Here is a 22,767-nt window from a genome sequence, read left to right as displayed (position 1 = left end):
AAGATTATAATTATGAACTATGAAAAAATTGTAATTTCTTTTATTAATATTTACTCTCATTTCAAACAAAAATCAAATTTCTACTTGCGCACGTATCGGGTGAGCACGAAAAAATGTGGAGCTTTTTTATATTTTTGGGATATTTTAGGTTGAATTTTAGGTGTTAAATCGGTTTTTTCCAGTTTTTACAATTTTTGGGACTTAATTTGATCTACTTCTAAAGGTCGTTCACTTATTACGTAACGCACTAGGGGTGGAGGGGGTGTCGAAGTTTTAGAGGAGCATAAAGGAGGTTTCATATGAGAGTGGGTTCAATAAGTCAATTTTCGTGTTATATAAGTGAACAGCCAGCCTCCAAGCTAGTAACAACCGAAGGTAACCTATATAGTCACCTCTTTTTCAAATAGGCACTAGTTCTGAGAATGAGTTCCAAAATAGGTTTAGTAATCTAGTAGGTATTCAACCTTTTATCCAAATAGCACATATTGATTAATCGATCATAAATCTGCATTAGATCGACGTGACTTTGACTAGTGTCCGAATTCGGTTCAATTCAAGAGTCATACCGGTCTGATTCTGAATTTTGGATCGATTAACTGACTTGTGCTTTTCGGATTAGTAACTTTATCGTTTTAATTTCATATTTCTAGTTAGGTATCTAATCAATGATTAGATGGGCACCCAATTCAATGCTAAATTCTTAATCTGGTCCTATGTTTCTAGTCAATACTACCTATTAACCTACCTATTCTATCAATTGATGCCTAAACTTTACATGAGCACTTAACTTTAGAATTTGCATCTTAGTACAGTTCTGAGTATAAGATTTTGGTTACGTCCTTAGCCTATCTTTAAGTATCTTTCAATTATTGGGAGGTTCACCTATAGCGTAACGCTCTAAAGAATGGGAGGAGGTTTGGGCATGGAGGCTGAGGGCTTCAATGTCAATTTTTCGCATTACGTAATGGAATAAGTGAAGATCCGAGCCCTAACTGTATAACCTAAAAGTAAGGACCTAACTCTAACTTATGGTCAATTGTCTATGAGTTATCTTGTCTACAGACAAATCCAATATATAATTTCCAAAAATATAACTCAAAATCAATACAAATTACTAATTTAAAATTCACTAGACTCAGATTATTCAAATTGGATTTAAATAATTAATCAAAAGAATTAATAAGAAAACTCTTGAAACAAAGGAACTTGTAGAATCCTCAATCTTATTTCCCAGAAGTATATAGAGTATCTCAAGATGCTCAATATTCTCGAAAGTACAATAAAAAACTAAAATAACTTTAATGTCTTCTGTGTAAATTGAAAATAATTTTCTGTGTGCTCACCCGATACAATTATACATTAGCATTCTCATCCATAACGATAGTAATAATAATAATAATAATAATAATTGAGTATTAATATGTTTCTCATCATCATTAAACTTTCTTTCATTCCTTCTTTTTTTTGTGTATAATCGTAATTGTAATTGTTATTTTTATGAACTACGCGGCATCAGTTAAATAATTTATCAGTCGATTTTGTTATTCTTTTTTTTTTTGTTATGTAATGGGTGGTGTGTAATGTAATGTGTAATGGATGTTATGTTATGTTATGTATGTATGTGTATATATAATAATTTATTTAAATATCTTCACAATCACAATCGTTTCTATCAATAATGCCGGTGCCTTTATAATAACGTATGCCTTGATCATATGTAATTCGTGAACGACGCCGTACCGTTGATACACTACTACGTCTACTTGTACGAGCACTCGATGATGTACTACTAGGACGTCGCCATTGATCGCCAAATAATTGCTCTAAATAATACCGTAGTCAGATTTTAGTCACTGTTGGTGCATTCAATAATCTGCGAAATAGGAAATAGAAATTATTATCAAAACTGGAAATCGATAAGCTGATTAATAATTCAGGAATGGCTATAGATTGAGAGAGATCTGTAGAAATATTTTGCTTTTGGCTTTAATGCATTCAATTATTAAAGATGAAGTTTATCGCTATTGATTTTGGCTCTAATGCGAAAATCTTCACATTCGTATGTGAATAGCTGCTGATTTGAATAGAGACATTTTAATGGAAACAATATGAATGGAACTTAGTTCAAAACTGTAGTAAATCCACGAGAAACAAACTAAAAAATGATTTAAATCCAGCTATGAATTAAACCAATTTCTCTTAATGTGTATAAGCTATTGCAGACGATTAATCCTCAAAAAATGTAGAACTACATCTATCAAAACTAAAACAAAAGACACGATACTCTGGTATAGTTTAGAACTAGGTTGAATTATTCTTATATTTATGAATTAAGAGCGCATTTTTGTTCGGTTTGTTGAACAAAGTGGTTTCAAAAATAGAGCGTAGCATCAAAAATGAAGCATAGCTTCAAAAATAAAGCATAGCTTTATAAAGAAGGAAAACTTCAAAAATGATGCATAATTTTGAATTGAAGGATTGCTTGAAAATGAAGCATAGCTTTAAAATGAAGCAAAGCTTCAAAGATGAAGCAAAGCTTCAAAGATGAAGCAAAGCCTCAAATATGAAGCAAAGCTTAATTATCTAAATTTAAGCAAGGCTTAAAAAAATAAAGCAAGGCTTCTAAAATGTAGCATAGTTTTGAAACGAAGGATTGCTTCAAAAATGAAGCATTGCTTTAAAATGAAGCATGTCTTTAAAATGAGGCGTAGATTCAGAAATGAGGCATAGTTTTAATAAAAGAGTGTAGCTTCAAAAATAGTTCATAGCTTCAAAATAGAAAGTAACTTCGTAAATAGACTTTAAAATAAAGCGAAACTTAAAAAACAAATCGATGCTTTAAAAACTGTAATTCATTTATTAAATTTTGTTGTGATTTAATGTGCTGCATATATTGCATCATAATGCCACTTTAGCTGACCATACCTGCTGACCCCGATAAATACAGTTACAAAATCAGACAATTATGCAGCATTTTCATATAGACATTGTAACCACATCAACCACTGCCGAACCTGTTCCCCACAAAAATTCGCTAACAAGCTATCGCATGCACCACTCCGCACACATATTTCACACTCGATGAAGTTCGATAATTATACAAATTAATTTTAACTGAAAATGTCAAAGTTCTGCTGTTCATTTTATAAAGCAGTAAACTGAAACATTCCTGTAGAGCGGAATGCAGCAATAAACTTTTTCTTTTCTATTCATTTTTTCCATGTGCACATGGCTTTTTATTTAATATAATGAAAATGAAACAAAAAAACAAGTTTTTAGAGCAGAAAGAAAGGAACACACAAAAGTGAGGAAAAACTCAGCACATATTTCACGTAATGAAATTGAAAACAATGAAAGGAAGGATCGTGTGTCACATATGGCATTGTCCCCTGTATGAAACATAAAACATAAACACACAATATAACCATGAGTGTTTATTATCCTCTATACTTTGTGCTTTCCTTCAGCATATGGGAAAAGTAAAGTGATAATAAATATATATAGGAGATACTATGTCCCAATCTTCCATTATTTTTTACTGAACTATAAAATTTGTTTGTTTAACCGAATTGAATTATTAAGTGGAAATTGATAATTCAGAGATTTGTTGTCTCAATTCCTCTCTGTGCATAGTGTGCAAATGGCTTTTAATTTATTCTGTTGAAGGATTACTCTATAATGAGGAAATGTAATATCAACATCGTAAATTCTCTTATGTCATAAAGCTTTGTGTTTTTAAAAGGAATTTATGGAGTGGATGGGATGTTGATGATGTGTTAGCTTTAAATTCATACAATTTTAAAGTTAAAAAAATTTAAAAATTGAATTTTGAAAATTTAAAATTTAAATTTGAAAAAATTTTTATTAAAAAATTTAAAAAATTTTAAAAATTTCAAAAATTGAATTTCAAAAATTTAAAACAAATTTCAAAAATTTAAAATTTAAATTTCAAAAATTTAAAAGTTAAATTTCAAAAATTTAAAAGTCAATTTCAAAATTCAAATTTCAAAAAAAAAGTTAAATTTTAAAAATTTAAAAGTTAAATTTTAAAAAATTTAAAAGTTAAATTTCAAAATTTAAAAATTAAATTTCAAAAATTTAAAATTTCAATTTCAAAAATTTAAAAATTAAAAGTTAAATTTCATAAATTTAAAAGTTAAATTTCAAAATTTAAAAATCAAATTTCAAAAATTTAAAAGTTAAATTTCAAAATTTAAAAGTTAAATTTCAATTTAAATTTAAATTTCATAAATTCAAATTTGAAAAAAAAAATTTAAATTTGAAAAAACTTGGATAAAATTGAAAAAAATTAAAAATTGAATTTCAAAAAATAAAAAATTAAGTTTGAAAAAATTTAAAAATTAAAATTTAAAAAAAACTAAATTTTAAAATAAATTTTTTTAAAAAAATTTAAAATTTAAAAATAAAAAAAAAAAAATTCGAAATTTAAAAATCAAACTTTAAAACATTTTCTCAAAAGCTCCCCAAAAGCTTTCTAATTCACCAACATCATTTCCACTCAACATCCCTGAACATTCTCTCCCCTTCGAAATAAAAAGACAAGGATGTAAAGCTTTAATGAACACAAAATTTAATTATTTATCTCATCTTTCATTCCATCTCTCCCTCACTGCTCATAAATTGAAACCATTTTTATGTACTAAAAATTGTGATTTATGATAAGCGATGGGATAGGAAATTTTTATCGAGAGCATTCTCATTTCCACACAGCATAATCGCTTTAATAAAAATTGTGAGAGATGTGAATTATTTTAGTAGGAAATTGAAATAAATCGCTGACCTTCATATTTAATCAGGAAAACTCATTTACAATTTATAGATTTTTTTTGTGCTTATTTTGTTGCTGTTAGCTCATGTATATTAATATTTTTTGACATAAGCGGATCATAAATTTTGGTTGATGTTTTTCATGATTTTGATAGTTTTGAGGTAATGTAAAAGTTATGAACATACTGTTGATTTTAACTTGAATTATGTATATTATTTTGAATATTCAGATTTTATACACGGCTTGTCTATTTATAAGCTTTATGATATGGAGCTCATTGTGGGATTTTGATGTGTTATTTGGATGCTCATGTAGAATTTTTAATAAGTTTTTAATTTTTTGATAATTTTCAACTTTAAATTGAATGAAAAAGATAAATATACTTTTAAATTGATATTTTATTCATTTAATTTAGATTTTGAGGGTCTATATGGGATGAAGGTGTCCTAAAGACTCAGATTCGATGAATTCTTGAGATCGAGACCATGGCCAAGACCTAGATTGAGATTTCAAGGGATTTGTTCAAAATCCAGTTCTCGATAACATTATTGATACACAGAGTCCTAATCTACTATCCCTAATACCCACAACATAATTCTCTTCTCAGCAAAGACAATTTTTCGATTTGGTTCCAAGAAAATTCTATGAGCATCTCCAATATTGTCTATACAACTCATCGGAAAATTGACCATTGGCTTATTCTCCATAATTGCTTCTTGCAGCTCACTTCTTACAAAGTCATAACGCATACCTGTCACAAACTCACGCATCACAAATAAGTTCCAATATGAGTGCGTATCACGCATATGACCAAGAACTTCAACAGATAACTCTTTCCAATTTGGTGGATTTCCATCTTTAATGGTTTTAATTGCTTCTTCGGCAGATTTGATAAGAACGCATGCATTTTGATCTATCATTTTTTCATAATTTTTTAAACCATATCTCCATATATCGATGTAGTATGTGCAATTGTCTGACTGTCCTTGTGCTATTGCTGATGAATTTGAAAAAATTTAGAAATAGTTTGTAAGCAGCTTTATACTTTTTTGTTACCAAAGGACGTCAATATCAGTAGCTTGAGTACGAGCAACCTCATTTCACTTTTGTTTGACTTGATTGTTGGACAGGAACTGAGCTTAATTAAATTTTGTTTATGGTTTTTTGCCTTTATTAAAAACTTTGGTTTTTATCTGCAAAAAATGTCATTTTTATGAACGAATTTTAATGCATTTTAAGCAATTTAAGTTTCAAAATATATTACCCTAGTGGCATATACAGAAGAGTTAGTGATAGCGGTCATTCACCCTCCCCTACCCTTTTTGGAAATAAATACTTCAATTTGCTAGGATTTTTCAAATATTTTTAATTGATATTTTATTCAAATTATTTATTTTTAAAGGACTAGGGATATAGGGTCTCGTAGTCTCGGTTTCGATGATTTTTTGAGACCGAGACTCTAATGGAATTCACAAATCTCTAATAGAAAGATGCAGTCCTAAACTATTATCCCCAATACCCAAAACTTAATTAATCTATCAACAGCGACCATTTTTGGATTTGGTTCAAAGAAAATTCTGTGAGCATCGCCAATATTGTCAATACAACTCATCGGAAACTTGTCTAATGTCTTATTTTCCCTGATTGCTTCTTGCAGCTCAGCTCTTACAAAATCATAACGAATACTTGTCACAAACTCATGCATCACCATTATGCTTAAATATTCGTGCGTTTGGGTCATATGCTCTAGATATTTAGCAACTAATTCTTTCAAATTTGGTGGATTTCCTTCTTTGATGCCTATGATGTAATTTTCTATATTTTTGATAAGTTCACAGGCGTAATCATTAACCATCTTTTCATAAACTCGTAAACCAAATTTCCAGGTATGGATATAGTAAGTGCAATCGTCTGTCTGCCCTTGTGCTGTTGCTGATGAATTTGAAAAAAATTAGAAAAAGCTGACAAAGAATTTCTTTAATTTTTTGTTACCAAAAACTGACAAAATCAGCAGCTTGAACGCGTACAACCTCATTTCACTTTTGTTTGACTTGATTGTTGGACAGGAATTGAATTAATTTAAAATTTTGTATTTAATTCTCTTTTTAAAGGCATTTAAGGTTTTACTTTATTTAAAATTTGGGTTTTTATCAGCAAATTTGACATTTTTGTGTACGAATTTTAAAGTAATTTAAGTTTCAGAATAAATTTATTTAAAATTATGCAAATATTCGGAAGTAATTGACATTTTTTAAGTATGATAGCTCATTCAGTGTCTTATTAAAGTCACCGTTGAATTTATGCTTCTTTAAGCAATGCCTTAACACGGATAAGACTGGCAAGGTATCCAAGATTTGGACCAGATACAAAAACTCTTTGAGCTTCACAAAAGTTCTTAATGCAGGTCATCGGAAACTTCTTGATTGGCTTATTCTCTTGAAGTGCACGAAAAATTTCAACCCTAGGTATAAATCCTTCGAATACTGCACCCATCGCATCAGTGAAATCACCAAGAGACTGGCTTACTATATGATTTTCGAGTCCTTTGATTAGTTCTACTAAATTGTCGGCTGACTTCTTCCAATTTTTCGGCTTATTTTTTATAAGAGAGCGAATACCATCTTCAAATTGTGTTGCTCGATCATAGGCCTCCATGAAAGCTCGTTCTTCACCAGATCTCAAATGATAATTAAATCGGTCAACATAATGAGTGCAGTTACTTTTACTTTGTGCGATTGCTATAGATTAATAATCAATTAGTTCTAGAATAAATTACAACTTTAATTTTTTATTACCGCAGAAAGAAGCTACGAAAGCTAAACAAATTAAGAACTTCATCTCGATCACTGAAACGTTACTGACTTAAAGTGGAGAACTTCTTCATCTTTTTATAGTCAAAAAGTACTATGGTGAAATACACAATTTACGAAGTTTCTAAGAAAGGTATTTAACATTCGTAAATTCTGTACCGCTTAGAGCAGTGGTAGACCACCTATAGTTTTTCGCGGCATAACTTGATGGTAAGCGTGAACCGAAATCCCACACGGTACACAGAAAGTTAATTATTCGCGATTCGTCATAAGTGAACAACCACTTATCCCTTGATGTAAGAGACAAACTTACAAAGTTAATAAAGTCATTAAAGTAAAAGTTCAAAGGTGCCAATTCTGCTTACTATTACAAATTATGGTGAAATTCTTAAGTTAAACAAATGATCAAAACAGAAATGCCAATCAGGATCATATTAATCAATATTTATTAAAGTCGCTGTCAAAAGAATTATTGACAGTTGAAATTATTCTTCTTTAAGAGAATCCTCAACTCGACTAAGAACTGAAAGATATTCAAGATTGTGACTTGAATTATTATTAGAACTTATTAACTGGCTTATAATCTTGAATTGCACCAAGAATTTCACTTCTGGTGATTTATTTGTAAAATCACCAAGAGCATGGTATGATGATATATAATATTCTAATGCTTTAATTTTGCCTACAAAACCATTGGCAATCCTCTTCCAATTTTCGGGCTTTTCTTTCTTAATAGAGTGAATTACATTTTCAAACTCTCTTGCTTGTGAAACGACTTCATTGGATTATTGTGCTTCACCAGATCTTAAATGATAATTCCATCGCGCAATGTAATGACTCAGTCATTATCACTTTGTGCTATTTCTAAAGATCAACCAAAAGACGTAATTTTATGAATATATAATAATTTTCGAAGAATAAACAAGGAACATGCTCAATTCTATTGAGTGAGTAAGCTTAGCTTGTTGCTCATTTAGTTGAGTATGCTCATTGTCTATTATTACCCCAGAAAGCAGCTACGAAAGCTAGAAAAATTATGAACTTCATCTCGATAACTGAAATGTAACTAACTCGAAATGGAGAACTTCTTTACTCTTTTATGGAAGATATTCTATGGTAAAATAATACAGCATTTACAGTACATTCAATGTTTTGAACAGGTTTCAATTTAGATACATTGTTGTATTAATAATTCCTGCTTTAAAATGGAAAGTTGCATTAAAAACATCTTAATTTACGGTTAAGGATTACATTAAATTATTGTTGTTGATGCTGTTCAGGAATAGCTGTTTATTGGCTATTATAATAGGCAAAGACTGTTAAATATTGCATACATAATTTTCCTTTGAACGACTAGCTGGTTGGCTAGATCAATCATGAGATTTCAGAGTATCCTGATCATGAGGGGTCTACGATTTTGTAACAGCCTTATCAAACCTATCAAGTTATGGTTAGTTTAATAACTATCACTAAAGGCTTTAAAATGGAAACAAAGGTGCCTTGATAGTTCACTTAACAAGATGCGGTAATGAAAATTGATGTTGAATTGCGCGGGTTCGAATCTTATTATCAACCTAATGATTTTTCGGAAGTTTAGATGCCTTCGGTTTGTCAAATGTGGCAGTCTAACGATAGGAACTGAGAATTGGCAACGTAAGATGTTAGAACGGGTCTAAGAGTGAAGTAGTCATAACGAGCCATAAATTCACAGTAAAAGGTGCTTCTATCGGCTGGACCTGAATTTGCTCAAAATGATCTCATTATCTCTAATTATGGTGAAATTTTAATGTTAAATAAATGATAAAAACAGGAATATATTTAAAGGCTTGATTAAGCATTTTTTATTTAAAGTCCACAGTCAAATATAAGACGTTGGAATTATTTTTCCTTAATGTAAACTTCAGCTCGCTTAAGAATTGGCAGATAAGCTGTATTATCACCAAGTACGAAAACTGTATGAGCTTCAGAGAAATTCTTGATGCAGTTCATCGGAAACTTATCAATTTGTTGGTTATCTTTTAATGCATTATAAATTTCACTTCTGGTCACAAGTCCACCAAATACTTCAAACATCGTAGCAGTGAATTCTTCAAGAGACCTGGATACTACATGATGTTCAAGTGCTTTGATTCTGTCTATGAAACCATCGGCAATCGTCTTCCAATTTTTTGGGTTTTCAGATTTAACAGAGTGTATATAACTTTCAAACTGTGTTGCTTCTGAAACGACTTCTTTGGATTGTTGTGTTTTACCATCCTCCAAAAAATAATCCCATCGCGCAATATAATGAGTACAGTCATTGTCACATTGTGCGATTGCTAAAGATTAATAATTAATTAGTTCTAGAATAAATTACAACTCTAATTTACTATTACCGCAGAAAGCAGCTACGAAAGCCAAACAAATTAAGAACTTCATCTCGATCACTAAAACGTTACTGACTTAAAGTAGAGAACTTCTTCATCTTTATATAGTCAAAAAGTGCTATGGTGAAATTCATAGAAAATACGTTCCTAAATTTTGGAATCAAGTTTTTGACTTTTTAAAAAGTCAATAAACTCATTAGTGTAAAAGTTCAAAGATATCGTTAATCAAGACAGACTTGACTTTTTCAAATTATGGTGAAATTCCTTAGCTAAACAAATGATCAGAACAGGAATATCATTCAAGATAGGATTAAGCATTTTTATTACCGTCATTGTGAAATAAAATCATAAACTGGAATTTAATTTTTTCTGATGTAAGCTTTGACTCGATTTAGAGCTTCAAGATGTCCAAGAGTCTTACCGACTACCAAAACATCATGGGCTTCAGAAAAATTCCGGATACAGGTCATTGGGAACTTGATAATTGGAGTTTTATTGTTTATTGCATCATGAAGTTCACTTTTTGTAATTTGCTCATCAAATGCATCTCTAATACTACTTATAAAGTCACCTATACCAGTGGTTACTTTATAATGTTCTAAAGCCTTTATATCCTTCACGTAACTATTGGCACGTTTCTTCCAATCCGGTTGATTTTTGTCTATCGAATTAACTGATTCTTCATAATGCTGAGCACGTGAACGGGCCTCGGCGAATGCTTGATTCTTTACACTGTTCAAATGGTAATTTCATCGTTCATTGTAATGAGCACAGTCTTTTTTACTTTGTGCAATTTCTGAAGATCAACAAAACTATATCACCTTAAGAATATAATAAATTGCACTTCTGTTCTCTTACCGCAGTAAGCGACAACGACAGCAAGAAAAATTAGGAGCTTCATCTCAATTATTGAATTGCAACTAACTAAAAATAGGATATTTTTGCATCTTTTTATAATTGATGATGGTGAAATAATCTCTAATTTCCAGTTTTTATTCTTCTTAGGACAAATATAAAGTCAAATGCATGAACGTCATTAGAAATTGTTGAAAAACATCTTATCTCAAGCAATTTTGATTGATTTTTAAGAGCAAGATGCAGCAAGATGCAATAGTGCTTTGTCGGCATCGTTATGACTGATTTCGATAAATTTTTTGGGGTAGGGTCTTAAAAGTAGTAAACAGGAATTAGATTTCTTAGAAAACTGCATTCTTGGATAAATCCTCAACTTATCATGTCTAGCAATTAACAAAATACCCAATAATTCTACAGAATTCTCTCTCAATCATGTATAAAATCCCCAAAACCTTAATTTCAATAGATTCAATTTTTAAAGGCATTAAAATGTACATGCATTATAAATCTGGATACACATGCACCGAGATTTTTTTTTATTTCATTCAACATGAATATTTCCACTAAAAATACGCATTATAAGCAATAAATTTAAATCTGCAATGTGAAAATATTCAGTGAGTCTGCACTAAATTATTGTCAGTAATTAAATAAAATACTTTATTGTCGATTGAAATTCAATCTATGTCTGCATTGTGTACACATCCGATGATTCATTAAATGCCAATAAATTTAATTAAAAAAAATATATAGTCACATGTGCTACTCACCTGTATGTCGATGTTTTTGTATCGAACTCACTCAATTCATAATTATTATTATTATTATTGTTTCCATTGCCATTTATTGTCTTTGTAGCTGTTGAAGACGTCGTGGCTGTATTGACTTCATCGGCAATTAATGCACTATTAGAATTTGTATCGGAATCACAACCCGTACCATTACCACAATTACCTCTCCCATGCTCATTCATGCATGCATATAATTGTTTATGTTTTTGTGTATATTGTGGTGTCGCTTCCGTATATAATAATGATTCACGCTCACTCTCCGCTGATCCTATTCGAGTTAATTCACGATCTCGATTGCCTACTTTCGGCTCCGTATGGATATTCATGCCACCATTTACGGGTATCTATAAACATAAAATGCATAATGTGTATATACTTTTTTTTATGATATGAATTATTCATGGACATGTGTAGATGAGGATGGTGATTAAGCGATTATATGAGTTTTTTTTTTATTTGGTGATTTTCTATGGATGATTCGTTTTTTGGGGTGAAGGGTATGGACACTTTGTTGATGGAATTTGAAGATGGTCTTGCTGTTTAAAGACTATGTTGTTGTGCTGAGTTAGTTGATCAATTGAGGGATTTTTGTCAAACACCAATACAGCCAAAAGCATGTCATGTGACTTCAGGACACCCTCACGTCTTGCGGTTAATGCGGCGATGTAGGAGATTCCTTGCTACTTCATTGTGCTACACAGATCTTGGGTGATTGACGGGTGTCGCTATTAATTTGATCAGATCATACTTTAAGGACTCAAAGGATCCATCTTAGTGTCATCATCGCTATCTTTAGCTGCCTTTGTAAAGACTACGCCATATACTTCTATAAAGGACATCATCCTGAGCAACACATTATAGCAAATCTTACTGTTTACTGTCTAACTCATGTCACGATGCAATCGGTGCAGCCACCAAGTCCCTGTTTGTCCCAGAGCTCGAAGTTAACTCGAATTTAGCATGGAATCTGAGCCGACTTCGAGCTTTGGATTGTCCTTAACAGGACAACATATGGTTGCGAAGCTATGCTGCTCAGACTAATTATTGAATTATTCTCTAAAATTCCTTTCAATCAACATAACAACAGTTCCATACCCTTCCAAAAAAAATCCTCACATATGTATATGATAACTATAAAAACAACCATTTATGCTCACCTGTAGTATATGCGGCTCACCCATCTCCGAATTTAATATCGATTGTGCCATTTCAGTTTGTAGTAACTTAATTTTCTGTATCATTTCCTTGATTTCATATCGTAAAATACCGAGAAAGCAGAGCTTTAGAAATGCAATTACACAATAACCTAATACGAAGAGAATGTCTGCTGTTTGTCTTAACCATTGAATTAGTACATCAATACAACCCTAATAAAGTAAGACATACGGGAAAGAAAAAATAAGCATTAGAAATTGTAGACCAAAACGATGATTATGATGATAAAATTGTACGTACGAGTGAGGAAAAGAATATATAGGAGAAAGATATACTTTATTATTACAAAACTTTTTCGTCATGTTTAATGATGATTATGCTTTAACTTTATTCTCGTGCTTCTAGTTATTACGATCGCTGATGGTGCGGAATCGATTGAATTGTGGCGGAAAATTGAGTTTTGGGTAGAGTATGTGTGACTGAATTTGAGCAGAGGTTTGTCATACTGGGTAGATTTGGGTCTGTCTGGTAAAGATATTGCTAAAGATACATGGATAAAGTTGGTTTCTAACTATGCATGGGGTCAATTGTACATAAACTGATCTTAAATTGCTTCTATTAGGTGAAATTACTCCTTTCTACAATCTCCTACCTCATACTAAACTCTCCTACCACATCCTAAACTCTCATATCCCTTTCTACGTCCTCCTACTCCTTTCTACGTCCTCCTGACCTCTTCTTGCGTCCTTCTATTCCTTCCTATGTCATTGTACTCCTTCCTATGTCCTTCTACTCCTTTCTATGTCCACTTACCCCTTCCTACTGCCTCATAACCATTTCTGTGGCCACCTACCCCTTCCTATGTCCTCTTGCGCCTTTCTACGTCCTCCTACCCCTTCTTACGTCCTACGACCCATTCCTTTCCTCTCAATTCCAAAAAACACACCCCATAATGAACCAGGCATATCCCAATACCAATCCACCTCCAAAAATTAACAATTTTCACCACATAATCCACCAAATTCCTACCACACAACATCATAAGAATTCTCATGGGCGTTGTATCTTTAATCATAATTCCTACAACCAACATAAACTTTTTAAGATCTTGTACAATTTTTGTCTACCTTCTTCCCTTCATCGTCGCTTTATTATAAACGCATGAAACTTTTTTCTTCTGTGTATGTATGTGGATGTATAATTTGCTATTTCTTATTTTGAGCATAAAATCAGACACCCGAAACGTTAACAACACAAAAAATGCCAGGTGTTTTCACAACTTTTTGCGTAGAAAAGATGAAAAGTTTGTTTAATCAAAACAAATGAAAATACACAAAACGATGGAAAAAAAAAAGTTTATAAAACATCAGCGACAACAACCGCCTAGCAACCATGACAATTGTTGTGAATTAAAGCATTTAATGTTATTAAAGTTTAATCAAATTCTTTGGCAGACTTTTTTTCTTTTGTGTGTACTTTTTAATTTACACTGCTTTTGTACTTTGCTGCTGTTGTTGAGTTTTACTTTTGTGTTTGCTTGATTTTTGAATGGCGTATTTAGAGGTTCCTTATGTCTCGATTTGGACGGATTTTCGTGATCGAGAGCTAGACCAGGACTAAGACAAGGATTGAGACTTTGACTGGGGCCAAGATTGAGACCGGAATCGAGACTGGGACCGAGGCCGAGACTGAGACCGGAATCGAGACTGGGACCAAGGCCGAGACTGAGACCGGAATCAAGACTAGGACCGAGGCCGAGACTGAGACTGAGACTGGGATTGGAACGGAGAATGGAACTAGCACTGAATCTAAGATCGGAACCAAGTCTAAGACCCAAAACGAGTCTATGACAGAGACCAAACATATGACCGGGACCGAGTATAAGACCCGGACTGAGACTGAGACCCGAAGCGAAACTAAGACCGAGACCTAGCCCGAGCTAGCAGACTGCACGGAAATTCCAGAATATCCTTGGGATTCTTGGTCTATGTCTTGAGAACCCTTAATCATATTGTGTGATGAGAGTTTTGTACTTTTGTGCACTGACGGTTTAGCTAGAAATTTCTTCAGTTTTAGGTAGGATCTTGTTAAATTGACAGTAATTTGAGTGTCGACTGGATCTCGATTGGGATTAAAAGTATTTTGGTGGGAATCGAATCTAAACTCTCATATAAATGACTAATTTAGATTGGAATGTAAGGCAGCCTTTTTATTCGGCTATAGAGGACTTAATGTTGCAATGACAGAAGAATCTATATGATGCTTGATCGTTGGTTGTAACATAGACTTGGATTGATACTCGACCAATTTTCCTGATCTTCAGGATTGAGTAACTAGGAGTTTTTCGAGTGTTATATGGAATCTAGTCGATTTACTCATACAAAATCAGAGTCAACTCGAATTATGTTAAGAAGTAGAGCTTCTTCAGACTTTTGAGTGACTTACGGATCTGGCATCAATCCCAAACTTTAATATAAGCCCATGTAGTCCAGTAATGAATATTATTATAGATCATACTAGCATGAATACTCAGAAATTTTGATTCCACCATCTACTTTTCTACGTCACCATAAACTTAAATAGCTACGATTTAATCAAGTTTAACAGATTTTCCTCTCGAACACTCGAGTCACAATCCAACATCATTAAATTTTAATCAATTCTCATTGCAATTCCACTCCACTAAATTTTCGACATAGCAGCAGCAACTTCACGACACAAACTTTTAAAAGTAATGAACTCTAAGTCTACAAATACCTTGAACAAAAATAATTAATGCATGACGTTCTATCAGCCATAAAACCGTCGTGTCAAACCCCCAATGCAGCAGTATTTCATGTGTTGCTGCACCTCATTAAAAATGCTCTCAAGTCATTCACTTTCTCAAAACTTTTATTCCATAAATTCCATTGTTTGTAACTTTTTGTTTTTTGTTCAGCTACGAAACTTTTCCTTCCTTTTTTTTGTGTGCTTCCTTTACTTTTTTCGCATAGTTCCACTGACTCTATTATTTGTTTGGATTTACAAAAAAGAAGAAGGTCAGTCATTTGAGCTCAGTCAATCTTTCTTAATTAATTTTTCCTATCCTCAACCTCCCCCCCGAAATAAAAAAGTAAGGCAAGAGCACTGAACTTTGTTACATGCACAAAAACAATAACCGTCAATCTTCATTAATGTGAGACACCCCCCTGTACACATATTTTTTTGGCATAATCATTATTATACATTGACGATCGTAATCATATACAACTGATTTTTTGATGACTGACATAGTGACTTATACGATCTAATAATAATAATGGCATACCTGCGGATGAACACCATGACATGGATTTCTGTTGTCACTATTTAAAATAGCACCGGCAACTCCATTATTTTTCATACTTTCCAATGTCACATGATTATATGTGACTTCAGCAATGTCACTCAAATTACGCTGATGTACACGTTCATCGTCTGTACGAAAAATGACAGCTGATGCCAATGGTTTTTGTGATATACTACTTATTTGGTCTGCAACTGAATCACAGCATGATGGCGGATATGTTCGATTTGTATTTACGGAAAAATCCTGAGACATAATAGACATAGAGGATAGATGATATTAAGTTTTTTTTGCGCAATGAGCAATTTCATAAAAATAGAATTTTAATATTGAAAAGAAAGTTAATGAACGGAATTGATTAAAATTTGTTTTGCCTTTCTATGGCATCTCTCATTTGGTTTGTGTGTGTCTGTGTATGTATCCTTTAGATGGATTTTGTTACAATTGTTTAGTTTGTGTTAGTTTTGAGACTTTGCTGTTAGTTGTGATTATTTTGAATAGCACAAGTCAGTTAATCGATTCAAAATCCAGCTCCAGGCTGGCATGACACTAGCATGGTGTCGGATTTAAATCGAATCCAGCACCAAGTCAGAGTCACTTTGATCTGGAGTCGAATTTTAAAACGATTAATCAATTTCTGCTATTCAAGTATTGTTAAGTATGTATAATGTGTATTAGGGGTGTCTATTCTATGATGAAGAATCATGGATATAGCAAAGGTGTCTGATTCCTTGCTCAAAAAGGTGTTTAATGTGCAAAATTAAGGTTAATGCTATCATTAAGTTGCAAATATTGAATAACTTGTCATTTAATACTAGATGAGCTAAGTTTGATTAATATATGAGGAACCCAAGTGGAACAGGACGCTAGAGTCCTTAATATCCCGAACTGGCTAAAGGTTTCGAAGGATAGAGCTGTCTTCCCTTGGCGCGGCAATGAGCCCTCGTGAGCCCCAGTCAAGGAAGTAAGTAAGCGAAACAGGCTGTGATTAGTCAATCAACCACAAGAGCATGCTCAGGAAGATCAACCGCAGAAGATGGGAGGGGATGAAGATGGTTAAGAGACCACTGGGTCCATTTTGATTGTGAAATCTCAATTTATGGCAAATTACACAATTGTCAAGCTTATTACTAGACGTGCGTTTCACCATCGCATCCTGTTCTATTTGATGTTTGATGGATATTCAATCCTTATCCAACACATTGCCTACAACATACATAATACACCCTCGCTGCCCCTAGACTTGACCAAACTTGCATGTCAAATTTTTATGATCTCCTGAGACAATTTGCCCAGTAAAAGTAACTATAAACTAAGTCTATAACTGTAAATGTGCAGAAATGATACGTGATCAAAAAAGTTTCTAGTTTTTATGAGAATTTAATGTCAGACAAGAAGCAACAAACTTCATAATTCTGTGAATGTACAGTAGAAATTCCAAAGAAGTTAGCTTGTTTTATTTTCCGTACCATAAACATCATTATGTCAATAGAAGAAGATGCTCAAAAAAATCATGACTCATTTTTCGTCCATAATCTTACTTAATTCCCTAGAAAGCTTTACTATTTTTCTGACGAAATGTTATTTCCTCCCGTCCTAGCTCACAACTCCCCTGATGAGAAAATGTCATTAACACATTTCAAAGTTTGATGAAGCCTTTTTCTCATTCGCTTCAGATAATTTTTATGGCATTTATCTAACTTTACATCTACACATTTTGCTGTGTACAGTCTGTACAATGTTTATTTGGCGAGAGTCAGAGTCCAAAGAGGAAGAAGTAAAAAAAAAAAATGTTTGTGTTCATAAAACTTTTTAATTAAATTTCATGTAAAGAACATAATTATCACTTTACGACCTAATAACAAGTTCCAACACACGGGAATCATATAAATTGAAATGAATCTAATTTAATTTGTAAACAATTTTTTAATGTATTTTCTTGTCCTTAAGTGCATTTGAGAGATGATATAGAAGGGATATTAATGTAAAAATTATCTTACTTGTGATTCTATAATGCCACAGCAACGACCTTCATGTTGCAGTCGATCCCATAGTTCTGTGAATTCTGTTGTTATTCCATACTCGTGCGACAGACGATATCTGTGCGGGTGTGATTGTCAAGGGTGAGACAAAAATATTTTTTATTACATTGAACAATTTTTTAATGCAAAATGTTAAGTAGGAAGATTCAAGTTGGTGTTTAGAGCGCATTTTCTGACTTCTTACTTGTTATTTTCTTTACAATGAAATTTAACGGACATTTCAGATTTAAAATTTAATGTTATATAATTCAACTGACTTTTAAAATTTGAAAATATTGTTGAATAATCCAAAGTCAATGATGCTCTCACTTCGAAAAGTTTTTCTTGAATTAAACTAACTAAATGACTTTAAAGCTTGATTATCTTGATTGATTCTTAAAGAAAAAGATGGCAAGGATCGAATACAAACAATCCGGAATTAATTAACTCATTTATTTTCAAACAATGAGCAATTTTGTATAGATTGATATATAAACTGCATCAATTCATGCACAAAATGACTCTAAAAAGTCAACTCAATGCTTAGCACAACTTTAAATATTTATTATTCAATTATCGTCCAAAGAAATAAATTCTTTGAGACTCTCACACAATGAATATATTTCATAAAGTCCTTTTTTCACTGTTGGTGCTCTGCTTTTTTGCCTTTCACATTATGTCTCGACATTCATGAATCGTGCAAGAGACTAGAGAATGAAGAAGTTTTTATGAAAAGCACTTATGCAGATAATAAAATTTTTTTCCGAATGTCAGCTTTATGTCAGAAAATGTTTGGCATTGAATCTCCTTGATCTTGGTGAGTTGTAGAGAGTCTTTACCTTAACATTGGTTGAAGATCTTGCATTATTCTATCAAACTTAAACATCCAAAAAATTCCTAAAATTGCATCTCCTATTAATAATACTAGTAATAGTAACCAGTAAGCGTTCAGTAGTTTTTCAGATAATCTTAAGGCACCAAGACACCCTATTAATTGTAGGAAACCTGAAATGGGAAGTTGTATAATTAGTTATGTAGTTTGCTTGGGTAGGGGATGTTCATCTATTACGTAACGCTAAAAATTGGCTCTTTCAGCCTTTTTTCCAGTTCTGAGCGTTACCCAATAAGTGGATGGCCTCTCAAAATGTCTAGAACAGCGCTGGGCAACCTTTAATAGTTCGTGACACTCTTTGGTGGTTAGCCTCGACCAAAACCGTACACGATATACGGTTCATGACATTTCCAAAAATATTACACTAGAGTGCCGCAACACACAGGTTGCCCACCACTGATCCAACACAAGAATCAATTCTCCTCTTACCTGATTGCACCAGCAAAGCCAAATAAGCATAAACGAAACTCGGTTGCGTAAGATTTAATCCATTTATCAATAAGCGTCTGTAGTCAGCTAATAAAACTTTACCAGCAACGCCACAAAAAATAATGACTGCCATTAATAACACAGCGTTGCATGTGTAAATCCACAATCTGTAATACCTGTATAAGAATAAAAAAACCGGCATGCAACGATAGAAAAAAAGTTTTTATTATGTTGAGAGGTAAAAAATCTGTAATAAATTTGACTCTAATTGTAAATAAACAAATAAGTCAAAATCATAAATTTTAAGGGTATGTAAATTAATGCTTTGGCCTCATTTAGAGACCGGTAATATTTGTGCTAAAAAAAGTTTTCCTCTTTATTACTGGAATTTTTAGCTTGTTGGGTATAATAAAATGAATTAATAAGATGGGAGGTGGTATTGAGGAAATTAAGGCACACTTTATGTTTCTTGGATTTATTGAAGGTGATGGATTTGGAGGTTATGTTTACAAATTTGAGGTTATGTTTATGAATTTGTGGCTTGTGACCTTGAAATATTAAGTTTACTACTTAATTTAGCATTTTATTCAATTTCACCTTTAGATTGTGTGAAATATAAGATATCTTTGGAAATAAATGGGATTGTTTACTGATTTTACCCCGGGGCATGCTCTATATCTGGTATAAACCTAAGAATCAAGTCTAAGATCCAACAGAAGAACCTTTTTGACATCATCTGAGGATGACCATGAATTACTCAGTATGATTCACGAAGTGAGGTAATTAGCATAGTCTAAGAGTTTACCCCGGGGCGCATCCAGGGGTTCAAGAGGTTCCCTACTTTTCCCCAAAATTTACAATTTGCCAGGGTTTTTTGAAACAAAAATGTACTTGCTTTCCTAAAATCATAATCATCCCCACCCTTGAATTCTTCAAAACCCCTGCCCCGGGGTAAATTCTATGATTCAGGTTACCCACTATGCAATAGGACCACACCCTATGGTTCCAGCCAGAGTTGCAGTCAGGCAATTTGTACAGGCACCTGTACTAGGCAAAAACCGTACAATTTCTTGATAATTCGTATTGTTTTGTTCAAATTATCAATAATTTGTACGGCTTTTGCCTGCCACAGGTGCCTGTTTTGCAACTCTGGTTCCAGCAATCACCAATCCCTTAAAAATCATAAAATACAGGAACAATACCCTCAAAATTACATCATTCAATTCTCATAACTTACCGCATGGCCTTCACGTCGGGCGAATTACTTGAGATGCCCAAGTGGTTCATAGGTCTCATTAGGAAACGTAGCTTACTTTTGTAACTCTTTGCCGGTGCGCTCGGTACTGGGCTCAAGTCGTTTAAAATCGTAGCGACTGGTACCTAAATAATGAGAAAAGAATTGACATTAAATTATAGTTCTCATGAATAAATGCAAATCAGATGCGGATATGCAACAAGCTGATTTTTTTTGTTGATGAGGATAGGATTGCTTTTTAGATATTTTGCGTGAGATCACAGCTGATTTTATGCTAATTTATTTTATTGTGATATGAACTTTTAGTATAATGCTCGCATTCATTAGTGTTACTTGATACTGAATTGTTTATTCATTGTGAAAAATTATCTTGCGAACTATACGATGCATAAATTATAAATTTTATTCAGCTTTATTAATTTTGCATGTCTCGTATTTATTTTACCCCCAAACCAATTCTTTTGAAAGCTTTAACTTTATATGAAAAAGTTTTTCAATAATTTTGTGGCATTGAAACTTTATATATATATATATATATTTTTGCATTAATCTATTCTCGGAAATTTGATATAATGAGGGTAGATTGAAGGATAAACCATCATGTCCACTCCCAACAGCAAACACCAAACACGTATTCACACATAAATCAAACAATCATAAAGTCAGTGATAAATGAGCTTTTACAGTATGATGGTTTTTGTGGTCTGTTAATGTGGGGTGTCTGTAGATGCAGTTGGAAGTGATTTTTCGGAGAGGAGAAGAGTTGGGGGTTATTATTGGGATGTCTCTAGATACAGTTGGAATTGATTCTTGGTTGATTATTGGAGTGAGGTGGGGGTTATTACTGGGGTGTCTATAAATACAGCTGGAAGTTATTTTGGTGAAAATGGAGTTTAGTGGCAGTTCGAGAGAGATCATATACATTGTATGGAAATCATTTGGTAAATCTAAAGATTAAGGATGAATCTTGAACAATATAGTGACAGTTAACATTCGTTTGAATCAGAGACGTATTCAAGAAGGAGAGAAGGTAGTGTTGGGGGTTGAAAATCATCCCTACTTTTTGTCCCTTACATACATCGTCCAACTACACATCCACATGACACCTGATTGGTTTGAGTCAGGGGAGTATTCAGGGAGTGAAACGGTGGTGTTAGGGGTCGAACCCACTCCCTCTTTTTGGGAAAAAGCCCTTGATATGAATCCGACGTAGCCTACATTTGTCAGGCTAATCTCAGCTAATATTCACAATGTACCTTGCATTCATCACCCACTACTCTACCCCACGTCCACAATCACACGAGTAACAATACTATATAGGAGTCGTTCACTTATTACGTTCGCTTTTTAGACTTGAGGTCCCAGTGGGCATGTGTATCAGTGGGCTTATGTACGAGTAGGCTTATGTACCAGTGGGCATATGTACCAGTGGGAAAATGTCAGTCGGCTAATTTACCAGTGAGCAAGTGTCAGTGGGCAAATGCCCTACACCCATGTTGGTATATGATTTTGTAACAGCTGTTAAACAAAGGAAAATTCCTTGTACGGACGTTTCGAAGCATGGGGTAATAATGTGAAGGGATCAGGGGAAGCTCTAAGAATTCCCTTTATGCGTTACATCATAAGTGAACACCCTCCATAGCAGCACACATATCAAACAAAATAAACCATAAAAAAGAGAACTTACCTGTATGGTTGGCGGCTTACGATAATTATTCAGTTCAGTCAATAAATATTTGTTTGAATTTTGTGCTGAATTTTGTGCGGCTGTCAATGCCGTTGGCGACAGTATTGTTGATGAATCAACGGTTATTGGTAAAATTCGTTTAATCGTTTTATCGATTGTACAGCAATAACTATTTTTGTCGCTATGCTCAATATATTTAAGGTGATTGTTGATGCAATTGATGTTTTTCAAATTATTATTAGGACTATTATTATTCAAACTATTAGAATTATTAGGACTATTACAATTATTATTAATAATTTTATTATGATTGATGTTAATTTCTTTAGATACCGTTTCGGTATGAACGGTTTTTGATCTGCGAACTGACATAACCATCACCACAAACATAG

General features: G+C 32.9%; 2 protein-coding genes across 2 annotated transcripts in view; one reads left to right on the top strand and one right to left on the bottom strand.

The window, feature by feature from the left end:
• LOC139086712 (uncharacterized) overlaps nucleotides 1–22,767 on the top strand; it is a 152,708-nt gene that overhangs the window by 32,136 nt on the left and 97,805 nt on the right. The gene's annotated exons all lie outside the window — the stretch shown is intronic.
• Nucleotides 1,236–22,747, bottom strand: LOC139086745 (uncharacterized). The gene is made up of 9 exons (XM_070635327.1): nucleotides 22,376–22,747; nucleotides 20,671–20,813; nucleotides 19,434–19,609; nucleotides 18,952–19,117; nucleotides 18,092–18,191; nucleotides 16,074–16,337; nucleotides 12,769–12,978; nucleotides 11,591–11,955; nucleotides 1,236–1,873 (listed from the first exon to the last, which is right to left on the bottom strand). Exons 1-9 carry the CDS (start codon nucleotides 22,745–22,747, stop codon nucleotides 1,840–1,842), a joined length of 1,830 nt encoding a protein of 609 aa, XP_070491428.1. The 3' UTR covers nucleotides 1,236–1,839.

The sequence above is a fragment of the Chironomus tepperi genome, unplaced genomic scaffold (genome assembly GCF_022539635.2).
Source record: "Chironomus tepperi strain 1889 unplaced genomic scaffold, CSIRO-AGI_Ctep_v1 contig_88, whole genome shotgun sequence".
Classification (NCBI taxonomy): Eukaryota; Metazoa; Arthropoda; class Insecta; order Diptera; family Chironomidae; genus Chironomus; species Chironomus tepperi.
Note: the sequence above shows the minus strand (reverse complement) of the source record. Positions and strands in the feature narration are given on the sequence as shown.